The 17,960-nt window shown below is 45.4% G+C and overlaps 1 protein-coding gene across 1 annotated transcript in view; it reads right to left on the bottom strand.

The window, feature by feature from the left end:
* iglon5 (IgLON family member 5) overlaps positions 1-17,960 on the bottom strand; it is a 282,486-nt gene that overhangs the window by 95,774 nt on the left and 168,752 nt on the right. The window contains exon 2 of the mRNA XM_002938206.5: positions 12,097-12,175. Coding sequence (XP_002938252.1) covers positions 12,097-12,175 — 79 coding nt within the window. The remainder of the gene's footprint in view (positions 1-12,096; positions 12,176-17,960) is intronic.

Here is a 17,960-nt window from a genome sequence, read left to right as displayed (position 1 = left end):
CTTATTCTCTTGAGCATTCTGGATAACAGGTCCCATACCTATCTTGTAACCCCTTTTTCTGATCTCCTATTCATTTTCTTTCTTGTCTCATCTTCTGCTTCTCCTACTCTTTTCTTTCATTTTTCCACCATGGTTATAGTTTCAGTTCAGTCCCTACTACACACCCTATTCTCTCCAGTTAGGCCCCCCCCTTAGCTTATTCCTATATGTATAGCTTCATAAAGAAAATAGTAGCCATTAGAAGATTATAGAGGTACTACCATGCATGGTCCCATTATCTATAGGGCCCTATAATTGTCCACAAGTTCTACATGTTGGAGGACGTAGAGTATTAAATGGGTTCCTGATGGTTAAATTCAGCCAGGATCTGATTGGACAGGACATTCAATTCCAAAAGATATGGGAGAAGACATGACACTAGCAGAAAAGCAAGTCAACTAATTAGGCAATGATGGGGTCTTCCAGAAGATCTTCTGGTTTTCCACGTGGGCCAATCTCTAAGTCTAACTACCAACAATGAATACAGTGTTTTGGAGAATAATACTATGATTCATGTTAAAGAACAATAGTTTGGATTTGATTATTTCTATTAGTATCACCCTGGTGTTGGTACAAACGCTCCCTGCCCGTCTCTCCAACCTCCATAAGACTGGATTAGTATTTCCCCCCCAGATATCTTGGTTCCTGCCACACTTAAAGAAAGAATCAAACAGAAAAATTGTCTAAAAACCAACACTCAATGTTACGGAGTCCTTGTCTCTGAACATCATTGATTTCTGCGGGAGAAAAAAAAAAAGCCATTTCATCGGGCTCTCGCCTTCACAAATTCGACACCTGCTGATTTCGGTTTATCGGACTGACAAAGACACCATGATGTGATTCTAAGAGACGGTTGACATGTTTAATGCTAACGCATACAGGGCTGGAGCTACAAAAGAGGCTGCCATACAATCAATAGAGAAAGGGGGGACCCAACTAGGGGAACAAAGCAATGCAAAACAGGCAGAGATGGATTATGGGCCTCCTTGGCTTAACGTTATACATGATATCTGTACAAGTATGGGATCTCTTATCTGGAAATCCAATACCCAGAAATCACAGTATTACGGGAAGCTCAGAGATCTTTCAGCTGCCTTGGTAGCCTCAAGTTATGGTGAACAAAATTATCCAGAAACCCAGAATTCCAATTATCCAGAATTCCACAGGGGACCATACAGTTTCTACCGTTATACACCATAGCACAGTGGTCCCCAACTTTTTCGCTCCAAGGTCCGGTGTCAAGTGCGAAAATTTTTCCACGGACCCGGGGGGGGATTTATACACCCGACACGTTCATTCGCATGTTCATCTGCGCATTCCTAAGTTCGCCGTTTTCCTACGTGCCTCTACATGCGCCCCCCGTTGATCGGTGAGGTGCTTTTATACAAGTATTATTCAGGTGGCACTTAGTTTAGTTTGAATTTTTACCGCGGCCAGTAACAGAGGCGGCCCACTAGAAAGAAGCCCGCAGCGCGGCACTGGACCCCTGCCATAGCACATATAAAGGGGCAGATATGCCACAAGTAAAGGTCCCCATACACGGGCAGATAGTAGCTGCTGATATGGGTCCCTTGGACCGATTCGGCAGCTAATCAGCCCGTGTATGGGCACTACAGACGGACCTGCCCGACCGATATCTGGCCTGAAATCGGCCAGATCTCGATCAGGCAGGTTAGAAAATCTAGTCGGATCAGGGACCGCATTGGTTCATTGATCTGCCAGTGTATGGGGACCTTAAGTAAGTCTGTTGACCCTAGGGAACCCATGAGCTACAGCCACCCTGAATGAGGTGGCAGTTGTCCCTACAGTCCCAAAAGACTTACACAAGCAGTCACTCTGGCAGCGAAGGGGTTCTGGCAGAACTGCCTAGCTGATCTCATTCCCCAGTGGGTATTTACTCTGGCATTCTCTGTCTCTCTCTCTCTCTCTCCTGACATCTGTCGGACACACAGCACTGGAATAATTGAGTTAGTCCATTTGCAGCGGTTTTGGAGAGCTGAGATATTGGAGAAGGAGGGTACACACATCCTCCCAGGCTCCTCTGGGACACGCAGAGATGCGATGGGGGTTTTCATGTGATCTTTGCGTGCCATTTTATGGGAGGTCAGAGCAACAAGAGGTCTCTTCGCTCAGAGCGGCAGAAGAAGAGTTTGAGGCCTTATAAATAAAAGATAATAATAAGCAGAGCTACATAGCCGAGACCTTATCTGCTGGCTGGTGAATCTGTTAAGTCCCAGTGCTTAGTGAAATCTCCCCCCCATATCTACACCCCCATTCATTGCTGTCTGCGGCTGTGCTCCGGTGAAGACTGCGGCACGTGCACCTCATCTCTTTATCAATCCTCCTACATTCTCAGCCTGCTCATAGTGTTCCAAACGCCTTCAGCTGAGGGAAACATCAACTCAACCCCGATACAGGGGACTTTACTCTTTCCTAGCAAATAAAAAAGTATATTCAGTAGCTGCAATATTCCACCAATAATGACTGAGTATGACTTTTCTCATAGACCAAAGGCGGTCTATGATGGACAATAACTCAGAGGTCCAACTGATCAGTAATGCACCAATGAGAAAGAACCACTGCAATGTTTGTAGTAACTAAGATGGTCTCCATCGAGAATTTGATGGACATTGGCCTTGAGAGACTTATTTCTATGATTTCATAATTCTATTTCGATTTGTACCCCCCCCCCCCGTAGATGATACCTGGCCCACAGTATGCTGTATGCGGCTGTGCTCCGGTGAAGACTGCAGCACGTGCACCTCATCTCTTTATCAATCCTCCTACATTCTCAGGCAGCTCATAGTGTTCCAAACGCCTTCAGCTGAGGGAAACGTCGGCTCAACCGCGATACAGGGGACTGTATTCATTCCCAGCAAAATAATATTCCACCAATAATGATTGAGTATTACTTTTCTCATAGACCAAAGCGGTCTATGATGGACAATAACTCAGAGGTCCAACTAATCAGTAATGCACCAATGAGAAAGAACCACTGCAATGTTTGTAGTAACTAAGGTGGTCCCCATCGAGAATTTGATGGACGTCGGCCTTGAGAGACTTATTTCTATGATTTCATAATTCTATTTCGATTTGTACCCCCCCCGTAGATGATACCTGGCCCACAGTATGCTGTCTGCGGCTGTGCTCCGGTGAAGACTGCGGCACGTGCACCTCATCTCTTTATCAATCCTCCTACATTCTCAGGCAGCTCATAGTGTTCCAAACGCCTTCAGCTGAGGGAAACATCAACTCAACCCCGATACAGGGGACTTTACTCATTCCCAGCAAAATAATATTCCACCAATAATGATTGAGTATGACTTTTCCCATAGACCAAAGTTGTCTATGATGGACAATAACTCAGAGGTCCAACTAATCAGTAATACAATAATGAGAAAGAACCACCGCAATGTTTGTAGTAACTTAGATGGTCCCCATGGAGAATCTGATGGACGTCGGCCTTGAGAGACTTATTTCTATGATTTCATAATTCTATTTCGATTTGTACCCCCCCAGTAGATGCTATCTGGCCCACAGCATGGAGAAAGATTTAATGATCACCTTAACATTCTAGCAAAAGCTCTGTATCCTTATCCATGAATGCAATGCAGCCCTCTGTACTGTATAGTCTATTGCTTTGCTTATGAATGGAGGTATGTGTTAGTAAAGGATTCCAGCTCCTTCGGATGTAGTTCAAAGAATGCTAAATTACCTGGCGCATTGTGGGATACTCCACTCCTGTGTCTGGCTTTGTTGAATAGCTTAACTAATACAACCATCTGAAAAAGGCTCAGCGGGGTGACATTCATTCAGCAGTATAATAAAGATGGAGATAGGGGCTTGCTCTTAACAGTGAGTAGGTCACAAAGAGGGTACTCTCCAACAATGGCGCTTATTCTTGTTACAGCAGGGACGGACTTACAATAGTCTTCAGGAAAACTATATTGACTTCAAGTACAGTAAGTATAAAGCAGGTCTTTTTATTTTATTTTGTAATTCATGTATCCGTTATTTAGAAAAAGCGCCACTGTTCAATTAGGGCCCTATGGTTGTTAAAGCTTTGCCTCTCATCTAATTAATAGAAGGGCTCAAGGTTGGGTTCTAGAGCAACAGTACCTTCCAATAAGCCACAATCCCATCTGCAACATTAGGCACCATCTCTCCCTACTATACCTGCTATCCCACAGCCCCAGTCCCTTCCCAGAGGCTATTATCCCCCCACTGCTACTATAGGCACCATCTCTCCCTACTATACCTGCTATCCCACAGCCCCAGTCCCTTCCCAGAGGCTATTATCCCCCCACTGCTATATAGGCACCATCTTCCTACTATACCTGCTATCACAGCCCAGTCCCTTCCAGAGGCTATTATCCCCACTGCTATAAGCACATCTCTCCTACTATACCTGCTATCCCACAGCCCCAGTCCCTTCCCAGAGGCTATTATCCCCCACTGCTACTATTAGACACCATCTCTCCCTACTATACCTGCTATCCCACAGCCCCAGTCCTTCCCAGAGGCTTATTATCCCCCCACTGCTACTATAGGCACCATCTCTCCCTACTATACCTGCTCATCCCCACAGCCCCAGTCCTTCCCAGAGAGCTATTATCCCCCCCACTGCTACTATAGGCACCATCTCTCCCTACTATACCTGCCTATCCCACAGCCCCAGTCCCTTCCCAGAGGCTATTATCCCCCACTGCTACTATATGGCACCATCTCTCGCCTACTATACCTGCTATCCCACAGCCCCATGTCCCTTCCCCAGAGGCCTATTATCCCCACTGCTACTATAGGCACCACCTCTCTCCAACTACTATACCTGCTATCCCACAGCCCCCAGTCCCCTTCCCCAGAGGCTATTATCCCCCCTGCCACTATAGGCACCATCTCTTCCTACTATACTGCTATCCCCCCCCAGTCCGCTTCCCAGAGGCTATTATCCCCCACTGCTACTATCAGGGCACCATCTCTCCGCCTCTTATACCTGCTATCCCACAGCCCCAGTCCCTTCCCAGAGGCTATTACCCCCCACTGCTACTATAGGCACCATCTCTCTCTACTATACCTGCTACCCCACAGCCCCAGTCCCTTCCCAGAGGCTATTACCCCCCCACTGCTACTATAGGCACCAATCTCTCCCTACTATACCTGCTATCCCACAGCCCCAGTCCCTTCCAGAGGCTATTACCCCCACTGCTACTATAGGCACCATCTCTCCCTACTATACCTGCTATCCCACAGCCCCAGTCCCTTCCCAGAGGCTATTACCCCCCACTGCTACTATAGGCACCATCTCTCCCTACTATACCTGCTATCCCACAGCCCCAGTCCTTCCCAGAGGCTATTATCCCCCTACTGGCACCATCTCTCCCTACTATACCTGCTATCCCACAGCCCCAGTCCCTTCCCAGAGGCTATTATCCCACTGCTACTATAGGCACCATCTCTCCCTACTATACCCTTAGGCCCCAGCGCTACTTAGCACCCATCTCTCCCTACTATACCTGCTATCCCACAGCCCCAGTCCCTTCCCAGAGGCTATTGCTACTATAGGCACCATCTCTCCCTACTATACCTGCTATCCACAGCCCCAGTCCCTTCCCAGAGGCTATTATCCCACTGCTACTATAGGCACCATCTCTCCCTACTATACCTGCTATCCCACAGCCCCAGTCCCTTCCCAGAGGCTATTATCCCCCCACTGCTACTATAGGCACCATCTCTCCCTACTATAGACTAGAAGAGTCTACTCACTTTGTTATAATTAAGTAAGAAGTCTCCTTTGCTATTACAGTGATTTGCATCATGCCGTTCGCCCAGTCCTGCCCATTCTAAAAGGGTTAATTCCCCCTGTCATCTCCAAAAGGATTCTGAATGCTTGTTTGTGCCCTTTAATTCCCCGGCGTGTGCTGTTTGCCAATCTGCTACATTACAATGGAGCTGCAAGGCTCCTCCGGCAGTCCCCACATCCCTTTCTCTCCGGCTCGGCAGTAAGCTCCTTCCCCGTGGCCTGATGCTTTGTGACTTAGCAGCGTGGACAGCCTTGGCTATTTTTAGCCTCCTGGGCTACTTCTCATAATGGATTAAAAGAAAACTAAAGCAAGCTTATATTGAACTGACCACAGGCTAATTCCTGTAAATGAAAACTCCCTTCTTCATATTATTAAATCTGATATCCCGTAACTACTCTTTTACTCCGGAGCTTTTAACAAAACATATGTTTTTTTTTTTTGCTCTTGAGATTTTGTGTTGGATTGTGAGTATAACCATTAACCCGCTGCCTCACTTTTGGGTTTAAAACAAAGGAAATCTGAATTGCTAATCCTAGCGCTGTAACTAAATTACATTTAACAGTAGGAGAAAGCCAAACTAAATGTTCTACATATGGAATTAAACCCTGTGTTTCCATGCAGAACATCTATGGAGTTGTTATCCATTAAAGGCCCAATGTGCCTCTACCCTGGTCTTCACTAGATGTTTTGAGTTTGGCCTTCTCCTTCAGCCTCCCACAGACTCAAAGAAGTGGCCAAAGCCTACAAAGTAAAGTCTTCAAGAAGGTTTGAAATACACTTTTATGCAGAAAAACCCATTACAATTGGCTCTCCAATCAAAAGCTTGCTTATATATAGGTTAAGGGATATGAAGGACATTGTAGGCTATTGAAGCTACAATATAACAGTAGGGTCATGAGTTAAAACTGAAGGATCATGAGTTAAAGTAGGTTGCTGTAGATTAACTATCCTCCCCTTACCCTCCACCATAAATGCTCCGCTCCGAGTAATGTACATGGGCGAGGGGCTGGGGGGGAAAGAATTCCTATAAGTAATCTACTCTTCCTGGTAGCCTCGTGCTTTGTGGCCAACCACAGCTATTTATATCAACCTTAACTACTAGAGAAGAATCTGTGAAGCTATGAGACGTCTCTTTGATTAACACCCCCAGGTCTGGAAATCTAAGAAAGTGCTATTTAGAAACATATGTTGGTCAACGGGATCTTCTGGGAAAGTTATAGATTTGCTAGTCCATTAACAGGGGGCTATTGCTTCTCAAAATATGCAGTTGATACTTCCATAAAATACAACCTGTGATTATTATGGGTAATCTCTTAAGTGTCAAGGTCAATCACAGATTATAATAATAAAAAAAAACAAGAACAAATGGCAGAACCTGAAGCCTCATCTTGTGGGTATCTTGTCTGGACCAAGGATTTATTGATGACAATAATGATGATGATGTTGACACCAGATATTTTAGACACAATAGAGGTCATTTACTTATTCAACAGAAATTTTTGATGGAACTGCCATGTTTTTTTCCAAGACTGCAGGGGTTTCCCCCCACAATTCCTGTATAACTTAGGTGACCAAAGGGAAATTGTGTCTAAAGGTCACCATTAGTGATGGGCAAATTTTTTCGCCAGGCAGGGATTTGCAGTGAATTTCCGAATTTCGCCATTGGGGAATTGTTTTGCGAAACATCCGTGAAGATTCGGCCTGGAAAAAATTTGTTGCACATCAAATTGGGCACGGTCGCATTAAAAAAAGGGATCGGTCGCCAAAATAAAGACGAGGGCGACCAAAAAAGATGCAGACGACAAAAAATATGCGCGCAACAAAATTGAATTTCTTGCGTTTCACTAATTTTCTTGCTGTTTTGTGAATATTATGGCAAAGCGAAACGGGACAGATTTGCTCATCGCTAGTCGCCATACACTGTAAAATCCACTTATTTGGTGAGGTCACAAGGGATCTGATTTTCTCCTAATATGCCCACCTATGGGTGGGTGATATCAGGGCCAAATGATCAAATTAAAATGGCGGGCATAGGTATTGATGAGGTCCCCGATCTGATGGAAAAATCAAACCTGGCTGATCAAGATCTGCCCAATTTCAGGCCAGATGTTGGTTGGGGAGGCCCATCACTAGAACCCATACATGGGCAGATCAGTCACCATACACTGTAGAATCCACTTGTTTGGTGAGGTCACAAGGGATCTGATCTTCTCCTAATGTGCCCATCTACGGGTGGGCGATATCAGGGCCAAATGATCAAATTAAAATGGTGGGCATAGGAGTTGATGAGATTCCTGATCTGATGGAAAAATCAAACCTGGCTGATCAAGATCTGCCCAATTTCAGGCCAGATGTTGGTTGGGGAGGCCCATCACTAGAACCCATACATGGGCAGATCAGTCACCATACACTGTAAAATCCACTTGTTTGGTCAGGTCACAAGGGATTGGATTTTCTCCTAATATGCCCACCTATGGGTGGGCGATATCAGGGCCAAATGATTAAAATTAAAATGGCGGGCATAGGAGTTGATGAGATCCCTGATCTGATGGAAAAAATCAAACCTGGCTGATCAAGATCTGCCCAATTTCATGCCAGATGTTGGTTGGGGAGGCCCGTCGTTAGTGCCCATACACGGGCAGAATCAGTCTAAAGGGCTGATGAAATTGGCCAGTGTATGGCCACCATTAAGGTGGTCCTTGAGACCAATTCCGCAGTTTATATGACCGCGTATGGGGCCTTTATACTGTACCAACTTCCCCAGTGATAGAATAGAATACAGTCAATACAACATAATACGAAATGCTTTGTTTTATAGGGTTTTAAAAGAAGCAAATAAAAAAACAAACCCCAAACAAATTGCCGAGAGGCTACGATCCCTTCTACATACATATATTAAAGTTAAATTAGAGCCGAATTTCCCCTTCGATGAAATATCATACTGCCGGGCATATCGTTGGCTGGGTTTGGCGTATACAGATCTTTCCCAAGCCAGGCCGAGCGTCATGTAAAGGTTTAGCATATCCTAGCATTTTGTTACTTTATCCAATTTAACAGCCGTACTGAAAGAACTAATCAGATCTGGCAGTTGCTTAGATATTTCACCTTTGCACAGCAGAACATTTGGACAGAATTACTTGCATGGGTGGATTTTCCCACAATGCATCCCTGCTCATCGGCCTCTGCTGAGTTTCTGGTTTTCACTCTGTATGGCGGCTACCTGACGTACTTGCCCACACACTAAAAAAAGGTGTTTCATTGGATTTCTCCCTCTTGATTTTTTCAAAATTCAGCAGATTAAAAACCACTGGTACAAGAAATACATTCCAGTCCTGAATATTAAAAAAAAAAAGCTAAATACAGCGACAGCGAGGGGTTCCAGGCCAGATGGTAAATGAATAGTGCGGGCTTGTGTTCTAACATTGCTCCACTGCAGTAAACCAAAGGAGCCAATCAGCAAACAGCTTTAATTTATCTAGCACAGTTTGCATAGGAAAAGCACTTTCTATATGTTCTACATTTGCTACACAGTCTGGCCCCAGGTTTTCCCTTTGGAGAACATGAAAAGGCACTATGGGAATAGCCCCCTATTGTTTGGTGAGGTCCCCAAATGAACAGATCTTTTGCCCCCCCGGGCGAGAAATGGCTGTTCCAGTTGTATGGACCATGGGCCAGTGATTGCATTATACTGGGAGCCTTTGTACCCTTGTGGTTGTTGTCTTATGGAATTTTCTAACATGCTGGATGAATATATATATATAGCTGATTTTCAGTTGGCAAGGCCTTCAGGAAGGTCCTTTATGAAGATGAATGCCCACCTTTAGGGATAGGGTAACAGGCAGACATTGGAAAGATATGGGGAAAAAAGGCAGACCCAAGAAGCAAGAATTTTGGATAGCATGGAGAGACAGTAGATGGGATAACACTATGGGGTATATTTATCATGCTGTGTAAAAAGTGGAGTGAAGAATTACCAGTGATGTTGCCCAGGGTAACCAATCAGCACAGGGTTGGACTGGTCCGACTCCCCCTACCTGACCACTTCTGCCCTGACGCGTTAAATTTACGTGCTTGGGGGAGGACGTTGGGTCCCTGCGAGGGGGGTTAGGGGGGTCCCTGGGGGGGGGGGAGCTATGGACGTGGGAACCTGCAGGGCCCCAGTCCGACCCTGAATCAGCAATTAAATTTCAACAGGTAGAAAACCAAAGCCAAGCATCTGATTGGCTGCTTTGAGCAACATCACTGCTCATGTTTTACTCCACTTTTTACACAGCATGATAAATATGCTCCTAAGTTTGTCCAGTAGCTGTAACCCATAGCAACCAATAAGATGTTTGTTTTTTAACAGGTGACCAATAAATTCTACTTCCTCATTGGTTGCTATGGGTTACTGTCCCTGGTCAAACTTAGTGTATTTTATTATATAACCCCTTAAAAGAACGGGTGACAAACAAGTAGATGATGACTAGAAACTGGGACTCCAGACAGAGAGGGAATTAGTAGCTGAAATAAAGAGCAGGGAAACAGATACAAAGAGACTGGGCAAAAAGTAGCGAGGAAATGGGACAGCAAAAAGATACAGGAAACTCATAGATGAGATAACCAGCAGACAGGAAATTAGGCAATGAAATAACAAGCAGACAGGAAGCTAAGATGGATTAACAAGCAGACGTGATGAAGTCAGAAATAAGATAACAAGACAGGGAACTATGTGATGGAGTAACAAGCACATACAAGGTGGCCACACACAGTGATACAAGGCTTAGTACGACCATCTTTCCATGTGTCCCAATTGACATGGGCAGTTATTATCCGCCCAAGGCTATTGATCATTTCCACTGCTGGAGAGGTTGGAAAATGTAAGTCCTGTGGAACAATATCTGTAAGTGTATGGCCAATCTATCGATTACAGTAAAACGATGTTGATGATGTCCAAATGATGTTCTTTTCTACAGACAATCCTATCTTCAAGATGGCAGTCTTTATGTTAATAATACTTCAACCTATATGCTGAAGTAACAGTCTTACTAATGTTCATTGGCTACACCACAACTACTGTATATCTGAAGTCCCTACTGTTGGGTCAACTAAAAGCTTTTATGGCAGTGGTACCAACATTTTCATCTCATCCTTAACTTCCTGGAACCTACTGATGCAAGCCTTAATTTGTCTTACCCAAACTTATTCTAATTGTTAAGAGTCTCCTTAGCTCAATAACCATCCATTGGCTCTTTCTAATCAAACCCAACAGATGGACATTCTTAAGAAGGCTATGGGGACAAGAGCCATCACACACTTTATTTTATAAGAGTCTCCTTAGCTCAATAACCATCCATTGGCTCTCACTGATTTCTTTCATTCCCTCACCATCAAGAGTTTCCATTTGGTCTTCATTGTTCATTCTTTCCTTCCTTGATATTCCAAAAAACAACCAAGAGATCAGTCTTTCTAATAAAACCCAACAGATGGACATTCTTAAGAAGGCTATGGGGACAAGAGCCATCACGCACTTTATTTTTTAAGAGTCTCCTTAGCTCAATAACCATCCATTGGCTCTCACTGATTTCTTTCATTCCCTCACCATCAAGAGATTCCGTGTGGTCTTCATTATTACGCATTTTAGCCAAATTTACTGCCATTACCAACTATTCTTTCCTTCCTTGATATTCCCAAAACTACCAAGGGTTTAGCCTTCCTAATCAAACCCAACAGATGGACATTCGTAAGAAGGCTTAGGGGGACAAGGGCCATCACACACTTTATTTTCTACATTTTTATTTAGGCTACATATTTGACTTCTAAAGAGAAGCCAACGCAACAAAGTTTTGTTATACCAAGGAAACTTAAACACATATATCTCCAAACTGTGGAACGCAATCTTTTATTTAGGAACAACTTGCATTCTACCATTAGTGTCTATTTAATGCAGAAATAAGTGCCATTCTACATCTGTTCCAGCTGCCAACTCAGATGTGGCATCCAAATTCCTGAAACCCATGAAACAATTCCAGCCTGACGAGACAAGGGTTTTTTTTTCTTTTCGTGCTGATAAATAAATGTTATGTGGAGATGGCGCCTATGCAGCTGTGCGTAGCCCTCTGTCAGGGCAGTATTGTTTGCTGTATAATAAAACAAAAGTAAATTGTATAGAAAGCATTAACCAGTGCGGCAGGCAGGCGCTTTCCCTCATTCTGTAGAGAAGTCAAGAAATAGAGTCATCTGGTTGGAACATTGACGGAAAGGTAGACACACTCACCTAAGAGTGGCGTTATCCCCTTGACTCACGGTGTAATTATCAGCTGGAGGGACGAACTCTGTGCACTGTACAAAGAGGACTGGACAGAGAGATAAGGGGAAAGCAAGGTAGAGAGAAAGGAGGGGTTGGTGGGGTGGGCGAGAGAGGCGAAATGAAAGAGACAGGGGAAAATGAGGAGAGAAATTGAGAGATGAAAAGGAACGAGATGCAAATGAAGCCAGACAAGAGGAGGAGCGGGTGTGAGATTGGAAATAAATTGAGAAGATGAGGAGCAAGATGAATAATGGAAGATTGTGTGAGAATGGGTCAGGATGGGGGTGAGAGAAAGGGAAACAAGGGTGGGGGGGATAGAAAATAAAGATATCAGTTAGGATTTTACTTTGGAGATTAGCAGGTAACAGCATAAACACCATACTGTCATTTATTATCCAAAAAATGCAACAAATTAATTAAAAACAGTTCAAAATCAGACTTTTTAGGCATTTCCAGGTATGTTTCTGTAATAAATATCTGCGTGATTCAGGCCTGTTCATAGGGTTTCTGAATCTCCCTACCCATGATCCATCTCTGCTACGTCACTTCTGGGCACGAGCACCTGAATCTCATGTTTTTACTGGTGAAGCATCCAAACCCTTTAGTGATGGTGGCCAATGTATGTGCCACTGGAGCAGCTTCTGTGAGAAGATGCAAGATAATTCATACTGGAAACCCCCAGTTATAGGAAGGCTCCTTTCTTCTATTTTCTAGGGTTTCTCTTGTGTCCGTTAGAAAGCATAACTCCCCAATGGTCATGATTTAGGTGGGACAGAGCTGAATTGGAGAACCCAGTATGGGCTTACTGGAAATTCGATGGAGTTTCAGGTGGATTGTGACATGTCTAGGTGTGGCTGAGAACCTCACCCAACCCCACCCAGACATGTCATTGTAAACAATATCAAATCACATCCTCAAATATGAAGTCTATCATCAGCTTTTTAAGAAACAAACCAGAAATGATCAAAAGCTCACCCCAGGCCTACAGCTTGAGAAGGTAATCCATGCAAAAATCTTACAGCAGTCACTGACTGATCCCATGTCTGTTAGAAAGCATAACTCCCGATGGTCATGATTTAGGTGGGACAGAGCTGAACTGGAGAACCCAATATGGGCTTACTGGAAATTAGGTTGAAGTTCGGGTTGATAGTGACATGACTTTTTAATACTGAATTGTTGGAAGGTATGGGAAAGGTCTACTGCGCAAAAGCTTTTCTACCAAGTGACCATGTCCCCACTAAGCTTCTCTTCTCCATTGTTAACAATATCAAGTCATATCCCCAAGTCTATCATCAGATTTTAAGAAACAAACCAGAAATGATGCAGTGGTGATCGGACAGCAATCAGTAGCCCTCCCCCAGGCCTACAACTTCAGAAGATAATCCATTCAGCAGACACTCACTGATCCCATGACCAGACATATTAATAGAAAAGTAGACTTTATTATAACCTATAGACACATTTCATGCATGCTCATATCATCGTAGGCTCGTGGGTCATGCCTCAGGTGACCCACCATGCCCCATTATGACCCTAAATTTAAACAGATCATTATCACAAAACTTTGTCCATTGCTATGACTTCTGTGACTTGCGCTACGGTGGCCTGTGTGCTTTCAAACCAACATGTACTCCTTCTGTAGCACCATAATGTCCTATTGTGTATAGGAGTCCAAAACTGCACTAAACTTTCTATATAGGACCTGACCACTGCTTTAAAAAGGGTAAAGAACCACGTAATGTAAAGCCCTATGTAATTTATATATATAAATATATAAATAAATGATGATATTACATCTGTGTATCTGCACCCCTTTTAATACAGCAAATGATCTTGATGGGCCTCATTTCTACCATGGCTGCTACTACTAAGCCCATCGTCTCATCTACAAGGTCCTTCTCCATCAAGTATTCAGCTAACCTAGTTCCATTAAAGGTTATAGGAAGCCTGCATCCTTTTCAAAACCCAAATACCAATGGCTGATGGGAGACCCTGCTGGGAGTTGTACTTCAAAAAGGACTTAAGCGCCTGGAGCCCAACTATATATATATAAATAACAGATTCAATCTCTTCAAGTCTCTCTATATTTTTTTTCACAACTGGCATTTCATGTCTGGAGTAAGCACAATCCTATCCGTGGTGTCTGCCATAAATACTCAGCTTGCAAACCATCTTTCCTTGTATTGGGCGAGATTGTTTATGACCATTCAATGATATATCTCTGCAGTGGGCCCGCGTGCTAGCACCACCGAGAAGCCGATATTTGGCTGATAAATGTCCTACAAATTGCTGCAGTTCCCAGAATATGAACTCCTCTTAGGCTTTAACATTTCCTCTGCTCGAGGAGCCCACAGGGTATTGCTGAGCGGCCGATGGCAGGCCCTGTCTGTAGTTAAGAGGTCTGGGGAAGCTCCGTCAGGAAAGCCTTTAATGCCCAGACCTGTGGAGGTGACAGGCCAGCCCCGCGCTACAGTAGCTCTTCCCGGTGCCACAAATGGCTCTGTCATTCTTTGTAAATGTTACTGCGCTCTTCTACAGACACCATTCTGCCTTATCCTCCGGGTCCTGGTACAAGGCATGCCGTCCCTTAATAATCAAATATTCATAATATAATTATGGCCTGCCATTCAGCAAACATTCTGCATCAAAGGACAGCTAAAGCCGGAAAAGAACAAGGCTAAAAATGTAGTTACTCAAGTTACTGTATAAGCCCAGAGGTCTGGGGAAGCTCAGTCTAAGCCTTCAGTATGGTTCCCAGCAGCTCTACATCTGGGTTAAATCACCATAGTAAGACCAAAGTCCATCAAGTTCAACCCTTCCAAGAGAACAGTGAGTGAGTTCTTAGCATTCTTGAGGGAGGGGGGAGCAGGAGAGGGGAGAGAGCAGAGAGCTGCGTGTCTCTGGCACTGGAAAACAAACAGACAAGAAATCCTGTGTTTCTTTTGATAGAGGACTCAGTGCAGCATTACTGTGAGTGCTTATGGCTGTATTTACATAGACCTTTCTGATAAAGCTTACTGAGGGGGTCTGCCCATTCTGGGGGATGTTTCAGTCAAAAGTTATAGCAGATGAAAGGCCTGATGGTGGGCAATTGCCCCTTTTGCCCATGGTGACCATTAAATAGAGCGTCAAGGGTATTATGGCAATAGCTATCACTAAATCCTCACCTAATAGGATTACATTGAAAAGTTGTCACGAATATCTAATTCACGTATAAGGGAACCCCTAGGGGCAGATTTACTAATGCACGAACGGACCAAAAGCGTCCAAACGCGTTTTTTTCGTAATGATCGGTATTTTTGCGACTTTTTAGCCGCCGTCGCGACTTTTTCGTATGTCCCTCGATTTTTTCGTCGCCGTTACCACTTTATCGTATATTTTGCGTGACTTTTTCATCGCCGTCGTGAAAAAATCGGATTGGTTTTTCCACCGTTTACAATTACTCAATCCGAAAAAATCGCGATGGTGACAAAAAAGTCGCGCAAAATACGATAAAGTTGTGACGGCGACGAAAAAATCTTGCAAAATACGAAAAAACCCGCGATGGCGCCGAAAAAGTCGCAAAATTTTCGTTTCCAATCCGATTTTTTCCCATTCGGGATTCGGATTCGTGGATTAGTAAATGTGCCCCCAAGTGTTATTGCATCTATTGGGCTTCTTTCTGTGGCCCAGATATCTGTGATGAAATAAAAACTGTGGGTTTAGCCTAATCCTCCCCGACCCTTTAGGTACTTAATGTAACATTTAGTACAAGTAAACAGCACAAATGATATTTACAAAGGAACTCGCTTGCTTGAATACACTCTCGTCTCCTGGCGCCAAAATGTCATTTGTTCCACTTTGCTGAATAAGGAGACAGGTATACAACGCAAAGCCCACAGATGCACGGAAGCCCTGCAATGAACACTTGCTATGAGAAGTATATTGTATGTACAGACACAAGTTGCAACTAATAAATCAGCAATAATGCAGTTCCCAACCCCATTGAGACAAGCAAACTTGAACACAAGTGTTACACAGTCCACCAATGTTGCCATACTGGTAAATTCCTAAAATTGTATTTTTTCTAAGTTTTCATACTGTGCGTATTTTTTGCGATTTTTTCATTAATTTGTGCAACTTTTTCATACTTTGAGACAAAAATCGCAACAATTTGTGCGACAAAATCGTATTTGTCTCGCCGAGTAGGAAAGTTTCTGATTCTTTCAAGCTTCGGTATGGTGACTTTCCTTGGGCCAGGTTGGAGCTGCAGAGTGCCATTGAGCCCTATGGGAGACTTTCCTTGGGCCGGGTTGGAGCTGCAGAGTGCCATTGAGCCCTATGGGAGACTTCCCTTGGGCCGGGTTGGAGCTGCAGAGTGCCATTGAGCCCTATGGGAGACTTTCCTTGGGCCGGGTTGGAGCTGCAGAGTGCCATTGAGCCCTATGGGAGGCTTTCCTTGGGCCGGGTTGGAGCTGCAGAGTGCCACTGAGCCCTATGGGAGACTTTCCTTGGGCCGGGTTGGAGCTGCAGAGTGCCATTGAGCCCTATGGGAGACTTCCCTTGGGCCGGGTTGGAGCTGCAGAGTGCCATTGAGCCCTATGGGAGACTTTCCTTGGGCCGGGTTGGAGCTGCAGAGTGCCATTGAGCCCTATGGGAGACTTTCCTTGGGCCGGGTTGGAGCTGCAGAGTGCCATTGAGCCCTATGGGAGACTTTCCTTGGGCCGGGTTGGAGCTGCAGGGTGCCACTGAGCCCTATGGGAGGCTTTCCTTGGGCCGGGTTGGAGCTGCAGAGTGCCATTGAGCCCTATGGGAGACTTTCCTTGGGCCGGGTTGGAGCTGCAGAGTGCCATTGAGCCCTATGGGAGACTTTCCTTGGGCCGGGTTGGAGCTGCAGAGTGCCATTGAGCCCTATGGGAGACTTTCCTTGGGCCGGGTTGGAGCTGCAGAGTGCCATTGAGCCCTATGGGAGACTTTCCTTGGGCCGGGTTGGAGCTGCAGAGTGCCATTGAGCCCTATGGGAGACTTTCCTTGGGCCGGGTTGGAGCTGCAGAGTGCCATTGAGCCCTATGGGAGACTTTCCTTGGGCCGGGTTGGAGCTGCAGAGTGCCATTGAGCCCTATGGGAGACTTTCCTTGGGCCGGGTTGGAGCTGCAGAGTGCCATTGAGCCCTATGGGAGACTTTCCTTGGGCCGGGTTGGAGCTGCAGAGTGCCATTGAGCCCTATGGGAGACTTTCCTTGGGCCGGGTTGGAGCTGCAGAGTGCCATTGAGCCCTACGGGAGACTTTCCTTGGGCCGGGTTGGAGCTGCAGAGTGCCATTGAGCCCTACGGGAGACTTTCCTTGGGCCGGGTTGGAGCTGCAGAGTGCCATTGAGCCCTACGGGGGACTTTCCTTGGGCCGGGTTGGAGCTGCAGAGTGCCATTGAGCCCTACGGGGGACTTTCCTTGGGCCGGGTTGGAGCTGCAGAGTGCCATTGAGCCCTATGGGAGACTTTCCTTGGGCCGGGTTGGAGCTGCAGAGTGCCATTGAGCCCTACGGGAGACTTTCCTTGGGCCGGGTTGGAGCTGCAGAGTGCCATTGAGCCCTACGGGGGACTTTCCTTGGGCCGGGTTGGAGCTGCAGAGTGCCATTGAGCCCTATGGGAGGCTTTCCTTGGGCCAGGTTGGAGCTGCAGAGTACCATTGAGCCCTATGGGAGGCTTTCCTTGGGCCAGGTTGGAGCTGCAGAGTGCCATTGAGCCCTATGGGAGACTTTCCTTGGGCCGGGTTGGAGCTGCAGAGTGCCATTGAGCCCTATGGGAGGCTTTCCTTGGGCCGGGTTGGAGCTGCAGAGTGCCATTGAGCCCTATG

The sequence above is a fragment of the Xenopus tropicalis genome, chromosome 7 (assembly GCF_000004195.4).
Source record: "Xenopus tropicalis strain Nigerian chromosome 7, UCB_Xtro_10.0, whole genome shotgun sequence".
NCBI lineage: Eukaryota > Metazoa > Chordata > Amphibia > Anura > Pipidae > Xenopus > Xenopus tropicalis.
The sequence above is the reverse complement of the archived record's forward strand: the minus strand, read 5'-3'. Positions and strand labels throughout refer to the sequence as shown.